Genomic DNA, 13753 nt, shown 5'->3' with positions numbered 1-13753 from the left:
TTACTGGACCATGAAGACTTTTTTTTTGTAATGTAGCCTGTACGGACTGCTAGGCTTATTTAACTCTGACGGTCTATTTATGTAAAAATCAAGCATGTGTTTACCTTCGCCTACAGACTGCGTTGAGGGCTTAAGGTACAAAGGGGAGGGAACGTGTAGTGCGCAAACTCCAGGGGGCGGCGGTGATTGGTCAAAGCTACGTCCACTGCTGAGGAACTGTGGAAGTTGATTGTATTCAACAGTTAGACAAGTGACGTGGAGTACCATGGATATGATAAGAGAACTAAATACTTAATAAACCACCAGACGAGTCGCGACTACAGGATTGAATATGTTACGTTAGCGATCTTAATACCGGTTGAGTCACAATTTCAGATTCAACTTTATCGAAACAAGTTTTTCATCCAAGAGTTAAAGACACAGCGGCTAAGTTAGCCCTTTAGCTAACAGGAACAGCCACAGCTGTGTCGGTAACGTTAGCTATCTAAAGTCAGCGTTATGCAAGTCAATCATTGTATCATCACCGGAGCTACAACGTTAAAAGCACGAACCAGGACTTTGACTAATCGCCCTTGATGTGCTACAATTTACAGAAGCCGCATTAGTTAGCTTGCTAAGATTAGCCCGTCGGCTCACCGTCAGCAGGTAGGTGAACTATCCGAGCTGTCAACATGAGCTCTCTGCTCCGCGGTGAGGAGATGTGTCTGGCTCAACTGTTCCTACAGTCTGGCTCAGCGTACGACTGCATCAGTGAACTGGGAGAACTGGGGCTCGTGGAGTTCAGAGACGTAAGTCCCGAAAACTGTGATCTCCCTAAGTAATGTCTCACTTTGAAACTTACTGCTGAGTTTGCAAACATCGAAAAGCACTCAAGTGCACCTTAGTCTATAGAATTATACGTCATATGGAAGCAGATGTGACCTTTTTCGTCTTGTAACTTAGAGAAGGAAGTCATATCTATCCTAATTACACCTACAACGATGATTGATAATCAGTTTGAGAATTTCTTTAATGTGAATATATTCTGGTTTCGCCACTCCTATAGTAAACTGAATATATTTTAATTGTGGAAGTCATTTTGGGCTTTTTATTTTCATAGACCGAACCACTAGTAAAATAATCAAGAACATCTTATAGACCAAACCAGTAATCGATCTATGAAGAAAATAATCAACAATGAAAATAATCATTAGTTGCAGTCGTAATCCTGTTGATCACAGCTGCTGTAAAGAGGCCTGTACAGTTACTTCCTGTATGGTTTCTGATGGTGAGACCTACAGATATGTGTGTGTTTCACACAGTATCAATGATAAGTGGGAATGAGGATTGATAATCATGCGTTGCTTGACTTGAAATGTTTCTCCAACCTGTTTCAGCTCAATCCCAGTGTTAACGCCTTCCAGCGGAAACATGTCAACGAGATTAAAAAATGTGAAGAGATGGAGAGGATCCTTGGTAAGGATATCTTGATCTTTGATATACAGTTTGCCAGTAAAGGTGTCTATTCATTGATGTGTAGTCAAGGCAGGAAATGTAATGCGCAGTGTTATTGTATTATACATCGCAATGTATTTTGCCCCAGAAGTGGTTAAAAGAAGCTGTGATGGGACTGAAGAAGTGAAGCAGATGGGATAGTCGCCACAGTAGAAACTTTCATTGAACTGCGAGCCAGTGACCCTACAGTCATGAGAAATGTCAGCTGGTTTTAGAAGAATGCCAGCCTTAGTTAACTAAACTAACTACATTATTAGATTAGGAGAATAGAATAACCCACTGTCTGACTTTGCTTTAGATCCAGTGTTTTTATTAAAGGCTGGCCTTGGTTTTGGAGGCTCTGAAAAGATGTTTTGACTGTTCGTGTATTAGAAGGTTTGCTCTTCATTTTTAACAGGATACCTTCTGAGGGAAGTCAAGAGAGCAGACATTTCACTGCCAGAAGGAGACGTGAACCCAGTGGCTCCTTTACCCAAGCATGTCATGGCTATAATGGTTAGTTACTTGCATTATATATTTTTTTATTTAATATGTTGATTGCAGTTTTCCTGGAGAGCTTTAAAATCAATGTTGAGTTAATGCCACTGCAACTAAAATAATGTAGTGGAGTACTTTCTCTATGTAGTACACTGAATCTTACTTTGTTCTGCTCTAGTCTGTGTAAAATGGGTAGATTTCATCCGAAATGTATTTTATTATGATTGCTATTATCGCTGTAATGCTCGTTATCACTGGGTGTCTTTGTGTATGTTCACAGGAGCAGCTGCAGAGGCTAGAAGTAGAGTTAGGAGAAGTCACCAGGAATAAAGAGAAGCTGCAGAGGAATCTGCTGGAGCTGACAGAGTACACACACATGCTGCGCATCAGCCGCAGCTTTGTACAGAAATCATCGGAGGTTAGTGTGTCATTCTGTAGCTGGATTCTTTACACCCACCTTTACATCTTGCTTATAAAAGAGCAAACTATTTTTTCATGATATGGCAATTATAATGTGGTCCTTGATTTGTTCTTCTTCTTCTCCGTCTTGTCTTTACTTTTAGCGAGAGCCCCTACAAGTTCAGTACGAGGAGTTTCCCTTTCTAGAAAAAGACACAATGATGGACTACAGCAGCATGCAGAGGCTCGGAGCCAAACTTGGGTGAGGGTCAGAATGATGCTGGTCATATCGGCATTACGTTTAAGTTTGTGTTTGATCTCCCTCATTCCTATCTCTCAAATTCATTTAGCCAGGTAACCGTTGGAGCTTTGGAGTTTAACGCTCTGTGTGAATATGTCAGTGTAAGCAAGAGTTCACAATGACATGGTGTAAGGGAACAGTAATATTTTAACATATTTCATATAAAGGTTCTTCTTTTGTGATGCAATTGCATTAAAGAGGAGTTTTTTAGAGTTTAGAAATATATTATCAAAAGCAACACAACACATTATTTAAGATTCATTTTGAATAAAATTATATTCTTGAGGCTATTGTGATTTTATTATGTCATTATTGTGATATTTTATGTTAAACGTTAAAGTTCATATGCCCTGGTAGGTACTTATGTGAGGCTGTTTGTGAATGCCCTTCTCATCCTTCTGCAGCTTCATTTCTGGGCTCATCAAGAGGACAAAAATCGGGGCCTTTGAGCGGATGCTGTGGAGAGTGTGTAAAGGCTACACCATTCTCAGCTACGCTGAGGTGGACGAGTATTTGGAAGATCCTGATACAGTAGGTTTTTCAAAGCTAACTTTGTCCACGATTTGTGCTAAAGTCTATTTACAATTGTACAAGGTTAATTTATTGTCATTGCACAATGAAATGTAGTTTGTATTGTTTTCTAATTATAAATTGGGAGAAGAGTTTTGTTCACAAATTCAAAGAAAATAATGAAGTCTTCAAATGATTCAAAGTTGTCCTGCTCTATTTTATTTTGCTTGCAAGGGAAAGATGCACCACAGCCACCTCAGTCAGTGCCTGTGGTGAAAAGTTCAACATCGTACAAGATACCAAACCATTTTATGCACACATGAGTTCACGCCCTGGGATAAATCATAGACAAGGAGTAGATGTTCTCGTACCCTGGCTATCGTTCTTATCTAAACACATGCCATGTGTGTTTACTGGTAGTCAGTGATGGTTTTATGGTCTGTCTTCAACTTGCCAGACACTGTGTCTTCACTTCCTCTCTCTGAAGTGGGAGTGTGTGACCAGCCATGAGAAACAAGACACTGTGTTCAATAAAACTGATTAACTACTTCTATAGGACTGCTGTGTTATGTCAGTATTTGTGTTCCTCACTTTCCTTTTCAGTTGTACATCTTTTAAAACATTTCATGATATAAGAATATATTTTTCCCATTACAGTATTTACTACATAATAAAATGACACACAAAAAAAAGTATATTATTATTATTATTATTATTATTATTATTATTATTATTATTATTATTATTATTATTATACGATGGGGTGGAGGATGAATTAAGGAGTCTCACAGCCTGAGGAAAGAAGACACTTCTGTATCTCTTGCCAGATGGCAGCAGGGTGAACAGGCTGGTGCTGGGGTGGGTTTTGTCTTTTGACATCTTTTGGGCTCTTCACCAGTATCACTGATGCTCGGTAGATGGGTAACAATGATATTGTGGGTGGTTTTATTCACCTGATGTAGAGCCCTCCTGTCCTGGGCTGTGCACATCCAGTGACAGTTTATAATGTTTCCAGTCAGGCTGCTTTCTATTGCTCCTCTGTTAAAGTTAACAAGAACCTGGCACGGGAATTTTGCCTTCTTAAGTTTCCTTAAGAAAAACAGCCACAACAGCATGTGGCTAGTATTGCTACTAGTCTACTAGAATATATCAAAATATCATCAATGAAGGCAGAAGAATCCATTGCATGAAGTATTATGTCTGTATTTAACTTCCTAAGTTGGGTTCTTCATCTCTAAATGCAAAGTTCTCGATTTACAACAATAATAAACTTAATTTAATTAATACACTTTTTTGCCTCATCTAAGAAATGCTTGCATCTTAACTTCAGTATCTGTACTAGGGATGCACTAATCCAACTTTTTCAGTCCGCAGAGCCATGAAGAGTGCTAGTCATGCTTTATTGACAATACGGTAGAGAAAGCAGTGCTTTTCAGCAGCTGTTTCCTAGAATTTCCTAGAAAAGCTGTTTTTCAAGAATTCACTTTTCAGTTAATTTTTCTGAAATATCTAGAAAAATGTAACCATCACTTGAAAACCTACTCTGTGCCCAAATTGACGCTTCCTTTTTTATTATCGATCTGGGTCTTATCAGTGATTTACACACTTCCTTTTATTCTCTATCTGCAGGGGGAGCCGACCAAAAGCGTGGTGTTCTTAATCTCCTACTGGGGAGACCAAATTGGTCAGAAAGTGAAGAAGATCTGTGACTGGTAATTATTCCACAATACTTTGTCTCGTGGGTGCTCTTATAATGGCAGACAGTGGCTTATACCTGTTGTTCAAGTTTTTTTTTTTTTTTTTTATAATAGTTGTAATGAATTGTGAATAACGTACTTTCTCCCTCCATAGCTACCACTGTCACGTGTATCCTTATCCCAGTAGCAATGACGAGAGGAATGATGTTGTGGAAGGACTGAGAACTCGCATTCAGGACCTGCACACAGTATGTCTATTGTCTAGTATCTAATTATCTAGATGTTTAATCACTGTTCATGTTTTTGTCTCTTTGTCATTCACTAAGGCTTACAGTACATGTGTTTGCCATTATTTCTGTTCAAATATAAGCGAGATCATTTTAAATATGAGCTCTCCAGCTGGTGGTGGGGTTTAAGATAAAGGAATACAACATTTTTCAAAACAAGCTTAGAGAAAATTTAGTTTTCAGTGAATTACAGTTCAACTATCAAGGATTCCTCATTGGAACTATTTTATGGTCAAAGAATTAAGGAATACATTTAAATGGCTGTTTTATTTTCTAAAAGATTAACTCAATTTTCTCTTCCTGTGAGCCAGTCCTGGCAGTTATTGGGTCTGTTGAGTGAATCATTTGGTGGCTCTAAGCCACTGTGACTAAAAAATAGAATTGCACTCACCCTGTGTAGCACATGATCGACATGAGACCTCAGCTGAAAGTTGAGCTGTTTTTTTTTCCCTCTTTCATGCATTTTATTTTCAGCCCCTCCCTGATCCCAACTGTTTCTCTGCTCTTTGTCTCTTCAAAGCCACACACAAAGCACTCACAATAAATGTTTATTTATCTCTGTTCAATGCATAATCATATGCATTTTATAAAAAATTGTCAAGGTTTGTAAACTTTTCCTTTTTTTTCTTTTGAACGTTTGAATATCTGTTATGTGATGCACCTCACTCAGAGCCCTGTTTACCTCTATAGGTACTTCACAGGACAGAGGACTACCTGAAACAGGTGTTGATGAAGGCCTCGGAATCTGTCTACACCTGGGTCATCCAGGTCAAGAAGATGAAGGCCATCTACTACATTCTCAACCTGTGTAGTTTTGATGTTACCAACAAGTGTCTGATCGCTGAGGTTTGGTGTCCTGTCGATGATATCCCCACGCTGCGGAGAGCCCTAGAAGAAGGATCGGTGAGGAAGCCCTCTTTTACTTTGGCTTCACTACAGACTTTCTTTGTTCTGTTTCAATAACCGGGGTAGTTGCTTCATGAAGTATTGTTATCATAAATGCAAGTGCTGAATTAGGCATTGCTTTAATTTTTCCCTCTTGAGTTTGACCAAAGGGTAGGGTGCTGAATGGCCACTGGTCTGCATAGGACAGACTATATTTGGGATAAAAGATGTAGATAATAATAATAGATGTACCAATGTGAATAACTGTTCCTTCAGAGGATTATTTATCACGGAGCCACACCTGGCTCTCCACTGATTTACGTTATGCCGAAACTGTTGAACCACAAAGGGTCATTAAATCCTTTTCTTCTTGTTTAGTTATTCATTCAAATATGAAAACATGCTGACATATTGATTTGACATTAATATTTCAGAGAAAAAGCGGAGCGACAGTTCCCTCCTTTGTCAATCGCATCCCCACCAATGACACTCCCCCCACTCTGATAAGGACCAACAAGTTGACCTCTGGCTTCCAGAACATCGTGGATGCTTATGGAGTGGGAAATTACAGAGAGGTTAACCCTGGTGAGTGGGATCCTTTGGCTTCTGTGAATTTATTTTGTCAAAGGATGTAACATGAATGTGTTGCATAACGGCCTTTGAAGAAAAACAGAAAAATGAATATCCTTTTATTGTAACTGTGTAATACTCCCTCTTGTCTGTTTGGGTCTAGTTAATGCTACATTTTGAAATCCTGTTGTCTTTTTGTCCGTAATATTTTTTTTAAGCTCACTTATCTAGATTTTTTTTTTTTTTCTTCTTTTCCTTCTCATTTGCAGCTCCTTTCACAATCATCACTTTCCCGTTCCTGTTCGCTGTGATGTTTGGGGATCTGGGTCATGGAGTTATCATGGCTCTGTTTGCTCTCTGGATGGTGCTGTACGAGAACAACCGCAAACTTAAAAACACCAGGAATGAGGTGAGCTCCAACTCCAAAGCAAGTTTTTACCTACTACTCATTTGTGTGTCATGCAGTGTGTGTGTGTTAAGTGAGTGATTTGATGTATATTTGCAGATCTGGAACACGTTCTTTGAGGGGCGTTATATCATCCTGTTGATGGGCCTGTTCTCCATCTACACTGGCCTTATATACAATGACTGTTTCTCAAAGTCCCTGAACATTTTTGGTTCCGGGTGGAATGTGACGGCCATGTTCAGAGCCGAGGTGTGGAAGTGAGTACTTCACGACGAAGTAATGTTATGAACAACCTAATATACGTGTTTGAAGATGTAGGGATGAGAGGACGATTGGGGATTTGTTCCATGATGACTTACATTCAACACACACTGGTGTTCTTTTGTGTCCTGTAAGGGATGGTGATATCAGTGGGAACCGTTTTCTCACTCTGGATCCAAATGTCACAGGGGTTTTCAACGGACCTTATCCTCTGGGAATTGACCCGGTGAGTAGAGAATATTGAAGACAAGAAATGATTTGTCATATAATACCTGATATACATGGATGTTATCATTGCCTCTTATCCTTGTGGTGGTTTCAAAGAGCTCTCATCATACTCACAATCACAGTAAACATTTCACCAGGACATTCACATGTAGAGTTGGGTAGATTTCCGTTTTTGCCGGTGTTCGAGTTTAAACCGGTTTCATGTTATGTAAACTTTCTGTTCCGGCATTTGTCATTATGACACGTTCAGCCTACATCAGTGGAATGTGCTGGCGATGTATAGTATACATAGTATAATGTTTGTTTGTATATAGACAGGCCGTGCACATTTTACTGCAAAGTCAAGGCCGGAAAGGGAAGGAGATCAAATTTCAGTCGAGGTGGGAAAGGGAAGAGGCGCACGTTTGTTTACTAGAAAGTTCATGCGTTGATTTTGGTGATGGAACGAGACATGGCAGAGTAAGTCCCAAAGAAAACTAAAACTGCGCGTGATGTGCCAGTTGTCCTGCTGATTGTGGTTGAAGAGAATATACAGTATGTGTGTTTGGTTGTTTGTAAGCGAAAAATTATAAATACATGATTTGAAACAAACTCTTAAACTAAGAGTTGAAACCATCGTACCGTAATGTTCTAATACTAATATATTAGTATATTAACAACACAGACTATCAAACCGTGTGATCAGCAGATGCATGACAAAACCAGATTGTATTTTTATTTTAGCTGGTGATTTAAATCAAAAAAACCTCAGATCTGTTTTACCTAAATTCCACCAGCATGTCCTCATCCCCACCAGAGGAAACAATACTCTGGACCAAGTTTACACAAATATTCCTGGCAGTTACAAAGCTCTCCCCTCCCTGCTTCGGCTGCCTACTTACTCCCAGCTGAATGGGCCTAACAATCAGAAGAACAACAGATAAAGTGTGGACAGATGAGGCTTCAGCTGCTCTACTGGACTGCCAGCCAGGAGAACGACATCAATCTGGAGGAATATATCAACAAAAATATCATTTATCAGCAAGTGCGTTGATTGCAGCCACGCCTCCTCCACTCTAGTGACCAGGATGTGTGCTCTGCCCCCTCCTGTTCACGCTGTACACCCACTACTGCAACCCCCGACATGAAGAGAACTTTGTTGTGAAGTTTGCAGATGACACTACCGTCATCAGCCAGATTACAAACAACAATGATGCTTCATAAAGTGAGGAATTCAACACTCTTGCACAGTGGGGCTCAGAGAACAAACTGCTGCTCAGTGGCGGCAAAACCTAGGAGCTGATAGTTGTTGGTTTCTTTTTACTTTTTGTATTTTGATAATTTTTAATAAAAAAAAAAAAAGGAGAACAAATTGTAGATTTTATGTCATCTTTCCCTTGCACAGATTTGGAACTTGGCAACCAACCGCCTTACATTTCTCAACTCCTATAAGATGAAGATGTCGGTGATATTGGGCGTCATACACATGAGCTTCGGGGTCATCCTCAGCACTTATAATCACTTGTAAGTACTGACTTGTATATGATCTTGTAATTCCCCTAGTGTTGGATGTTACAGTTTCTAATAGCCTGCTTCATTTTTGTAAACAGGCACTTTAGGAAGAAGCACAACCTGTACTTGGTGTTTCTCCCCGAGCTTCTGTTCCTGCTGTGTCTGTTTGGCTATCTGGTGTTTATGATAATCTACAAGTGGCTGGTCTTCACTGCTAAGGACTCCAGACATGCTCCAAGCATCCTCATCCACTTCATAAACATGTTCCTCATGCAGGGTGATGCAGTGCAGCCCCTCTATCCAGGGCAGGTGAGAAGCTAATAGAAAGGGTGTGACTCAGGAAGTAGAGTGGGTCATCCTTCACAGCAGCCCACTGCTTCTAAAAATGCTTAGGATGGGTTAAAGGCAGTGGTCAAGATTCATGTATGCATGCATGTATGTGACAATTGAAATAAACATATGTCCCTGTTCGTACTACACAGATTAGGTTTAATACACTTCAGATGTAGCTGAGACAGATCATAACAACGTCATGCAATGTTGTCTTGATTCTTCCAGACTGGCCTCCAGGTATTTCTAGTGGTCATTGCGGTTCTCTCCGTGCCCGTGTTGCTCCTGGGGAAACCCGTCTACCTTTATTGGCTTCGCAACGGAAGCCACCGCCTAGGAATGTACAGGGTGAGGATTTGAAATGGTGAAATTCTGTGTGAAATATGTTTCCAAATATTTGTTGCCTGATATCGGACCAAATTGTCGACTCGCTACACTCTGCTTTGGTGGAGTGGGTGGATTCAAAGTTCTGGACCAAGGCAAAAATATTTGACTCTTGACTGTAAAATATGCAAATGTGAGTAGTTCCTCCGTGTGTTCTCAGGGATATGAGCGTGTGCGGCGTAACAGTGAAGAGGAGCTGTACCTGATGAGGGCTCATGACATGGAGGAGGGCAGCAGTCACAGCGATCTCTCCACGAGTGGAGAGCGCCAGACAGAGGAGGTCAGCACAGCGAAACAACTGGATAGTTACCCATTGATATTACACTTCCAGCAACCGTTGTTATATTTTACTGGTTTTCCGACTGTGATTCTGAGTTTTGTTTTGTTGTGCCAGTTTGACTTTGCAGATGAGTTGCTGCATCAGGCCATCCACACCATAGAGTATTGCCTGGGTTGTGTCTCCAACACAGCCTCCTACCTAAGGCTCTGGGCTCTGAGTCTGGCACATGCCCGTGAGTATGATGGTTTGCAGTAAAACCTTCAAACCTATACAAGCACACACTGCACACATAGTATGAAGGTAGATTTGTGTCTTTATTACGCAAACAAAAAATATGTTTTGAAAGCAAATTTCTCGCACTGCAATCAAAAATCAAGTTTGTAAGTGAAAATATATAAACTGAGAATAAATTATTTGTTAGTTTTGCTTATGAAACTATAATTTTTGGTTGCAAAACCTTTGCTTTCAAAACGAAAAGCTACGGTTTCAAAACCAAAAGCTACGGTTTCAAAACCAAAACCAAAACGTAAAGCTACGAGTTGAGTTTGGACGTAGTGGGCGGGGCATACGCTGCTGAATGAGCCAGGAGTTTCTATTGGTGGGTTCGACTTGGATCCCGGCATCTACTTCCACTGTAGAGGTTACTGTGATGAGCGGCATGGAGGTAAGTTGACATTATATTGCTCTGTTAGCACTTCACTTTGTTTTCATGTTGTTAGTGTCGTAGAGTCTCTTTTTTTAAAGAACGACATGAGGTGTTGTTGACATGAAGCTTCACTTTCTGCGTGCATGTAACGTAAGTCGAACCCACCAATAGAAACTCCTGGCTCATTCAGCAGCGTATGCCCCGCCCACTACGTCCAAACTCAACTCGTAGCTTTACGTTTTGGTTTTGGTTTTGGTTTTGAAACCGTAGCTTTTGGTTTTGAAACCATAGCTTTTCGTTTTGAAAGCAAAGGTTTTTGTTTTGCAACCAAAAATTATAGTTTCATAAGCAAAACTAACAAATAATTTATTCTCAGTTTATATATTTTCACTTACAAACTTGATTTTTGATTGCAGTGCGAGAAATTTGCTTTCAAAACATATTTTTTTGTTTGCGTAATAAAGACACAAATCTACCTTCATACATAGTAAGTGTACAAAATTATTGATAACTCGAGTAGCTTTAGACAGTTTTTTTGATGTTGATACCAAGGACACAGTTCCCACTGCAGCCTCATGTTTCCTTTGTGAATGGTTATACCTATGCCTGAAGACACCCCCCCCCCCCCCCCCCCCCCCCCCCCCCCGTGCCTTTCTGTGCTTTCACAGAGCTATCAGAGGTGCTGTGGGCCATGGTGATGCGAGTAGGACTACGAATGGACACCCGTCTCGGAGTTTTATTCCTTGTGCCTGTGTTTGGCCTGTTTGCCGTTCTCACTGTTACCATCCTCTTGGTAATGGAGGGTCTGTCTGCATTCCTTCATGCTCTCCGGCTGCACTGGTAAGATAACAATCTCAAAAGTACTTTTGTCATTGATCTGAGTGTTTTATATTCATAGCAGCTGCTTGTTTCTTCCTCAGGGTGGAGTTTCAGAATAAATTCTACAGTGGGACTGGAGTGAAGTTTTGCCCCTTTTCCTTCTCTCTCTTGCCCTCCAGCTTTGAGCAACATGGCTTACTGTGAAGGGACCCTCTGATAATAGTTAGGTGGTAAACCGAGCAGAAAGGCCTGTGCTTGTGAAGACACATTCTAGAGGTCATGAGGAGATTATGATTTTTCTTGTCATCTTTTTGTTATGTTAGGAAATTCTATAGTTAGCTTCACAAACTTGGACTGGACTGAAACGCACTGCCTTCCCAACAGTTTAAAACGTGCAGACACTAGAGTTTCATGTTGAGTAATGTTTTCTTATTGCTGCTGTATGTAACCCAGGGTATTTTGTACCAGGATCAGTTTGCACAGGTTAAAATGTGAGGTTCCAAATCAAAGTGTACCCCATATCCCTAAAACCTTCAATTTTCAAATGAAGCATTATTGGTAACAGTTGTTGATGTTGATTGTATGGAAAACCACAACTGCCAAACTTGAAATAGTTTAGTAAAAGAAACATGATTTTAGTACAAGATAAATTAAGAGTAATAGCATCCACCTTTTCCTTTTAAGAAATTATCTGATCTGGTTTTCATATAGTGGGCCATCTTTCAGTTGCATAGCTCTTGCTCAACTTTTTTGTTGCACTGAGTGCCTTACAGAAGTACAACCAAATGACAACATACTGTGTCTCTTTTCTGTTTCCCTTGTGTTTCCCTGTGTGGTACCAAAACAGTGCTGAGGATCTTCACTTGTTAGTGTTGAAAAGTGCTCGGGCAGGATTGTGATGAGATGTATATACTTTTACAGAATTATTTTTTAATTTATTATATTTTAAAGATGTTGTATCAGAATTAAAAATGAATGTTAATGGGGATATGATTTTTACTTTTATGCATTCACAGTACTGCCTATGCATCCGTCACTTACTGACCAATTTAACATTCCACTCATTTGTTGACTCACCTCTGCTGGCGGGAGCCTTTACTTTGAAAGATTCTTTATTTATATGTAACACCGTGGCCAGGCTGTATTAAATCTTATTAGGAGAACATTGAATGATGTACTAATATCAGGCATTAGTAGTATTTGCTAATTATATTAAGTTTTTTAGCATTGTATGGAATTGGTATTTGGAATTTTGCGAAGGGAAGGAGATTTAATTGTTGTCGTCATTGCGAGATTGAGATTATTCACTGGCAACACAATTTATGACAGTAAAATACTGCCACACATTGACAGTGTGTGTCAAGTTTTATCAGTGGAACAATAATGTGTTACACAATGTCAGTCAATGTTTTATTAGGGGAGTAATGGTTGATCAGTAATTATTTGCCTAAGTAGTTCACTTTAAATGTTGTATGGGTTGGTTGAAGGGATATTGTAATCTATTCTAATGCAACCCTAATCTTGCAATTCGTTTTAATATGAAGAATCATCTCTTTTCATTGAAACACACTCCATGTTCTAATTCTTTTGAGAAAACCATCCTCATGTCAATAATAAATTGGATTTGTTTGAGTTATTTTAATTTTTTTCGTGAAAGCCTATAACTGCATTCCTTATTGTATGAGTTTAGAAAAGTTTCATGGAACCAAGACGTTTGTCGCTCTTCAAGCAGTGACAGTTTATGTTTGCAGGCTTTCAGTCCAGAATGGGAGATAGCCTTACCGTTTTTAAAAGTACCTTTGTTTTGATAAATGGGCTATGCGTTTTACTCTGCAAAACCTCGTTGATAAAAACTAAAACGATAAATTAAGATTACAATGTTCATCCATTGTCCATGTAAAACCCATTGGCGGGACGCCATTACGTTTGTGATCTCGTCTTGCTTAGTTACATAAAAAATACACACACACACACACACAAAACTATCGGAACACAAGTTACTATACTATATTACTTTTATTTATTCAGTACTTAGGTAAAATCGAAGCGTGTTAATGTAGTTAGCTCCCCTGACTGATCACGTGATAACTGGTAACGTTGTCCATCTAACAGTTAGACGCTAACCTTTACAGACTGAACAGGTAACTGCCTTTCAGGCATCACTCTGGGCATAACGTCCCCTATCTCTCAACCACAGGTCGCGAGCAGTAGGCGCGGAACCTTTTTGTTGGTTACCATGGCAACGTCAAACGGATAAACTGCAGTATAGCAACTTAGCGTTAGTAGTT

General features: G+C 39.8%; 1 protein-coding gene across 1 annotated transcript; it reads left to right on the top strand.

Annotated features, from left to right (window-relative positions):
• Positions 1–247: 247 nt before the first annotated feature.
• atp6v0a2b (ATPase H+ transporting V0 subunit a2b) lies at positions 248–13097 on the top strand. The gene is made up of 20 exons (XM_068703130.1): positions 248–788; positions 1377–1455; positions 1892–1989; positions 2252–2389; positions 2535–2632; positions 3076–3202; positions 4811–4893; positions 5033–5126; positions 5856–6068; positions 6485–6635; positions 6890–7029; positions 7126–7283; positions 7423–7513; positions 8900–9018; positions 9105–9315; positions 9565–9684; positions 9881–10000; positions 10115–10232; positions 11315–11486; positions 11567–13097. Exons 1-20 carry the CDS (start codon positions 672–674, stop codon positions 11667–11669), a joined length of 2550 nt encoding a protein of 849 aa, XP_068559231.1. The 5' UTR covers positions 248–671; the 3' UTR covers positions 11670–13097.
• Positions 13098–13753: the final 656 nt, after the last annotated feature.

This window comes from Cebidichthys violaceus, unplaced genomic scaffold, assembly GCF_023349555.1.
Source record: "Cebidichthys violaceus isolate CVI_PGR_0920_01 unplaced genomic scaffold, fCebVio1.0.p SCAF_9, whole genome shotgun sequence".
Classification (NCBI taxonomy): Eukaryota; Metazoa; Chordata; class Actinopteri; order Perciformes; family Stichaeidae; genus Cebidichthys; species Cebidichthys violaceus.
This window is presented reverse-complemented; position numbering and strand designations above follow the sequence as displayed.

Coding starts and splice junctions, on each gene's coding strand:
- atp6v0a2b (XM_068703130.1), top strand. CDS start 672: ATGAGCTCTCTGCTCCGCGGTGAGGAGATGTGTCTGGCTCAACTGTTC. Junction 7,030..7,125: donor TTAAAAACACCAGGAATGAG/GTGAGCTCCAAC, acceptor GTATATTTGCAG/ATCTGGAACACGTTCTTTGA. Junction 10,233..11,314: donor TCTGAGTCTGGCACATGCCC/GTGAGTATGATG, acceptor GTGCTTTCACAG/AGCTATCAGAGGTGCTGTGG.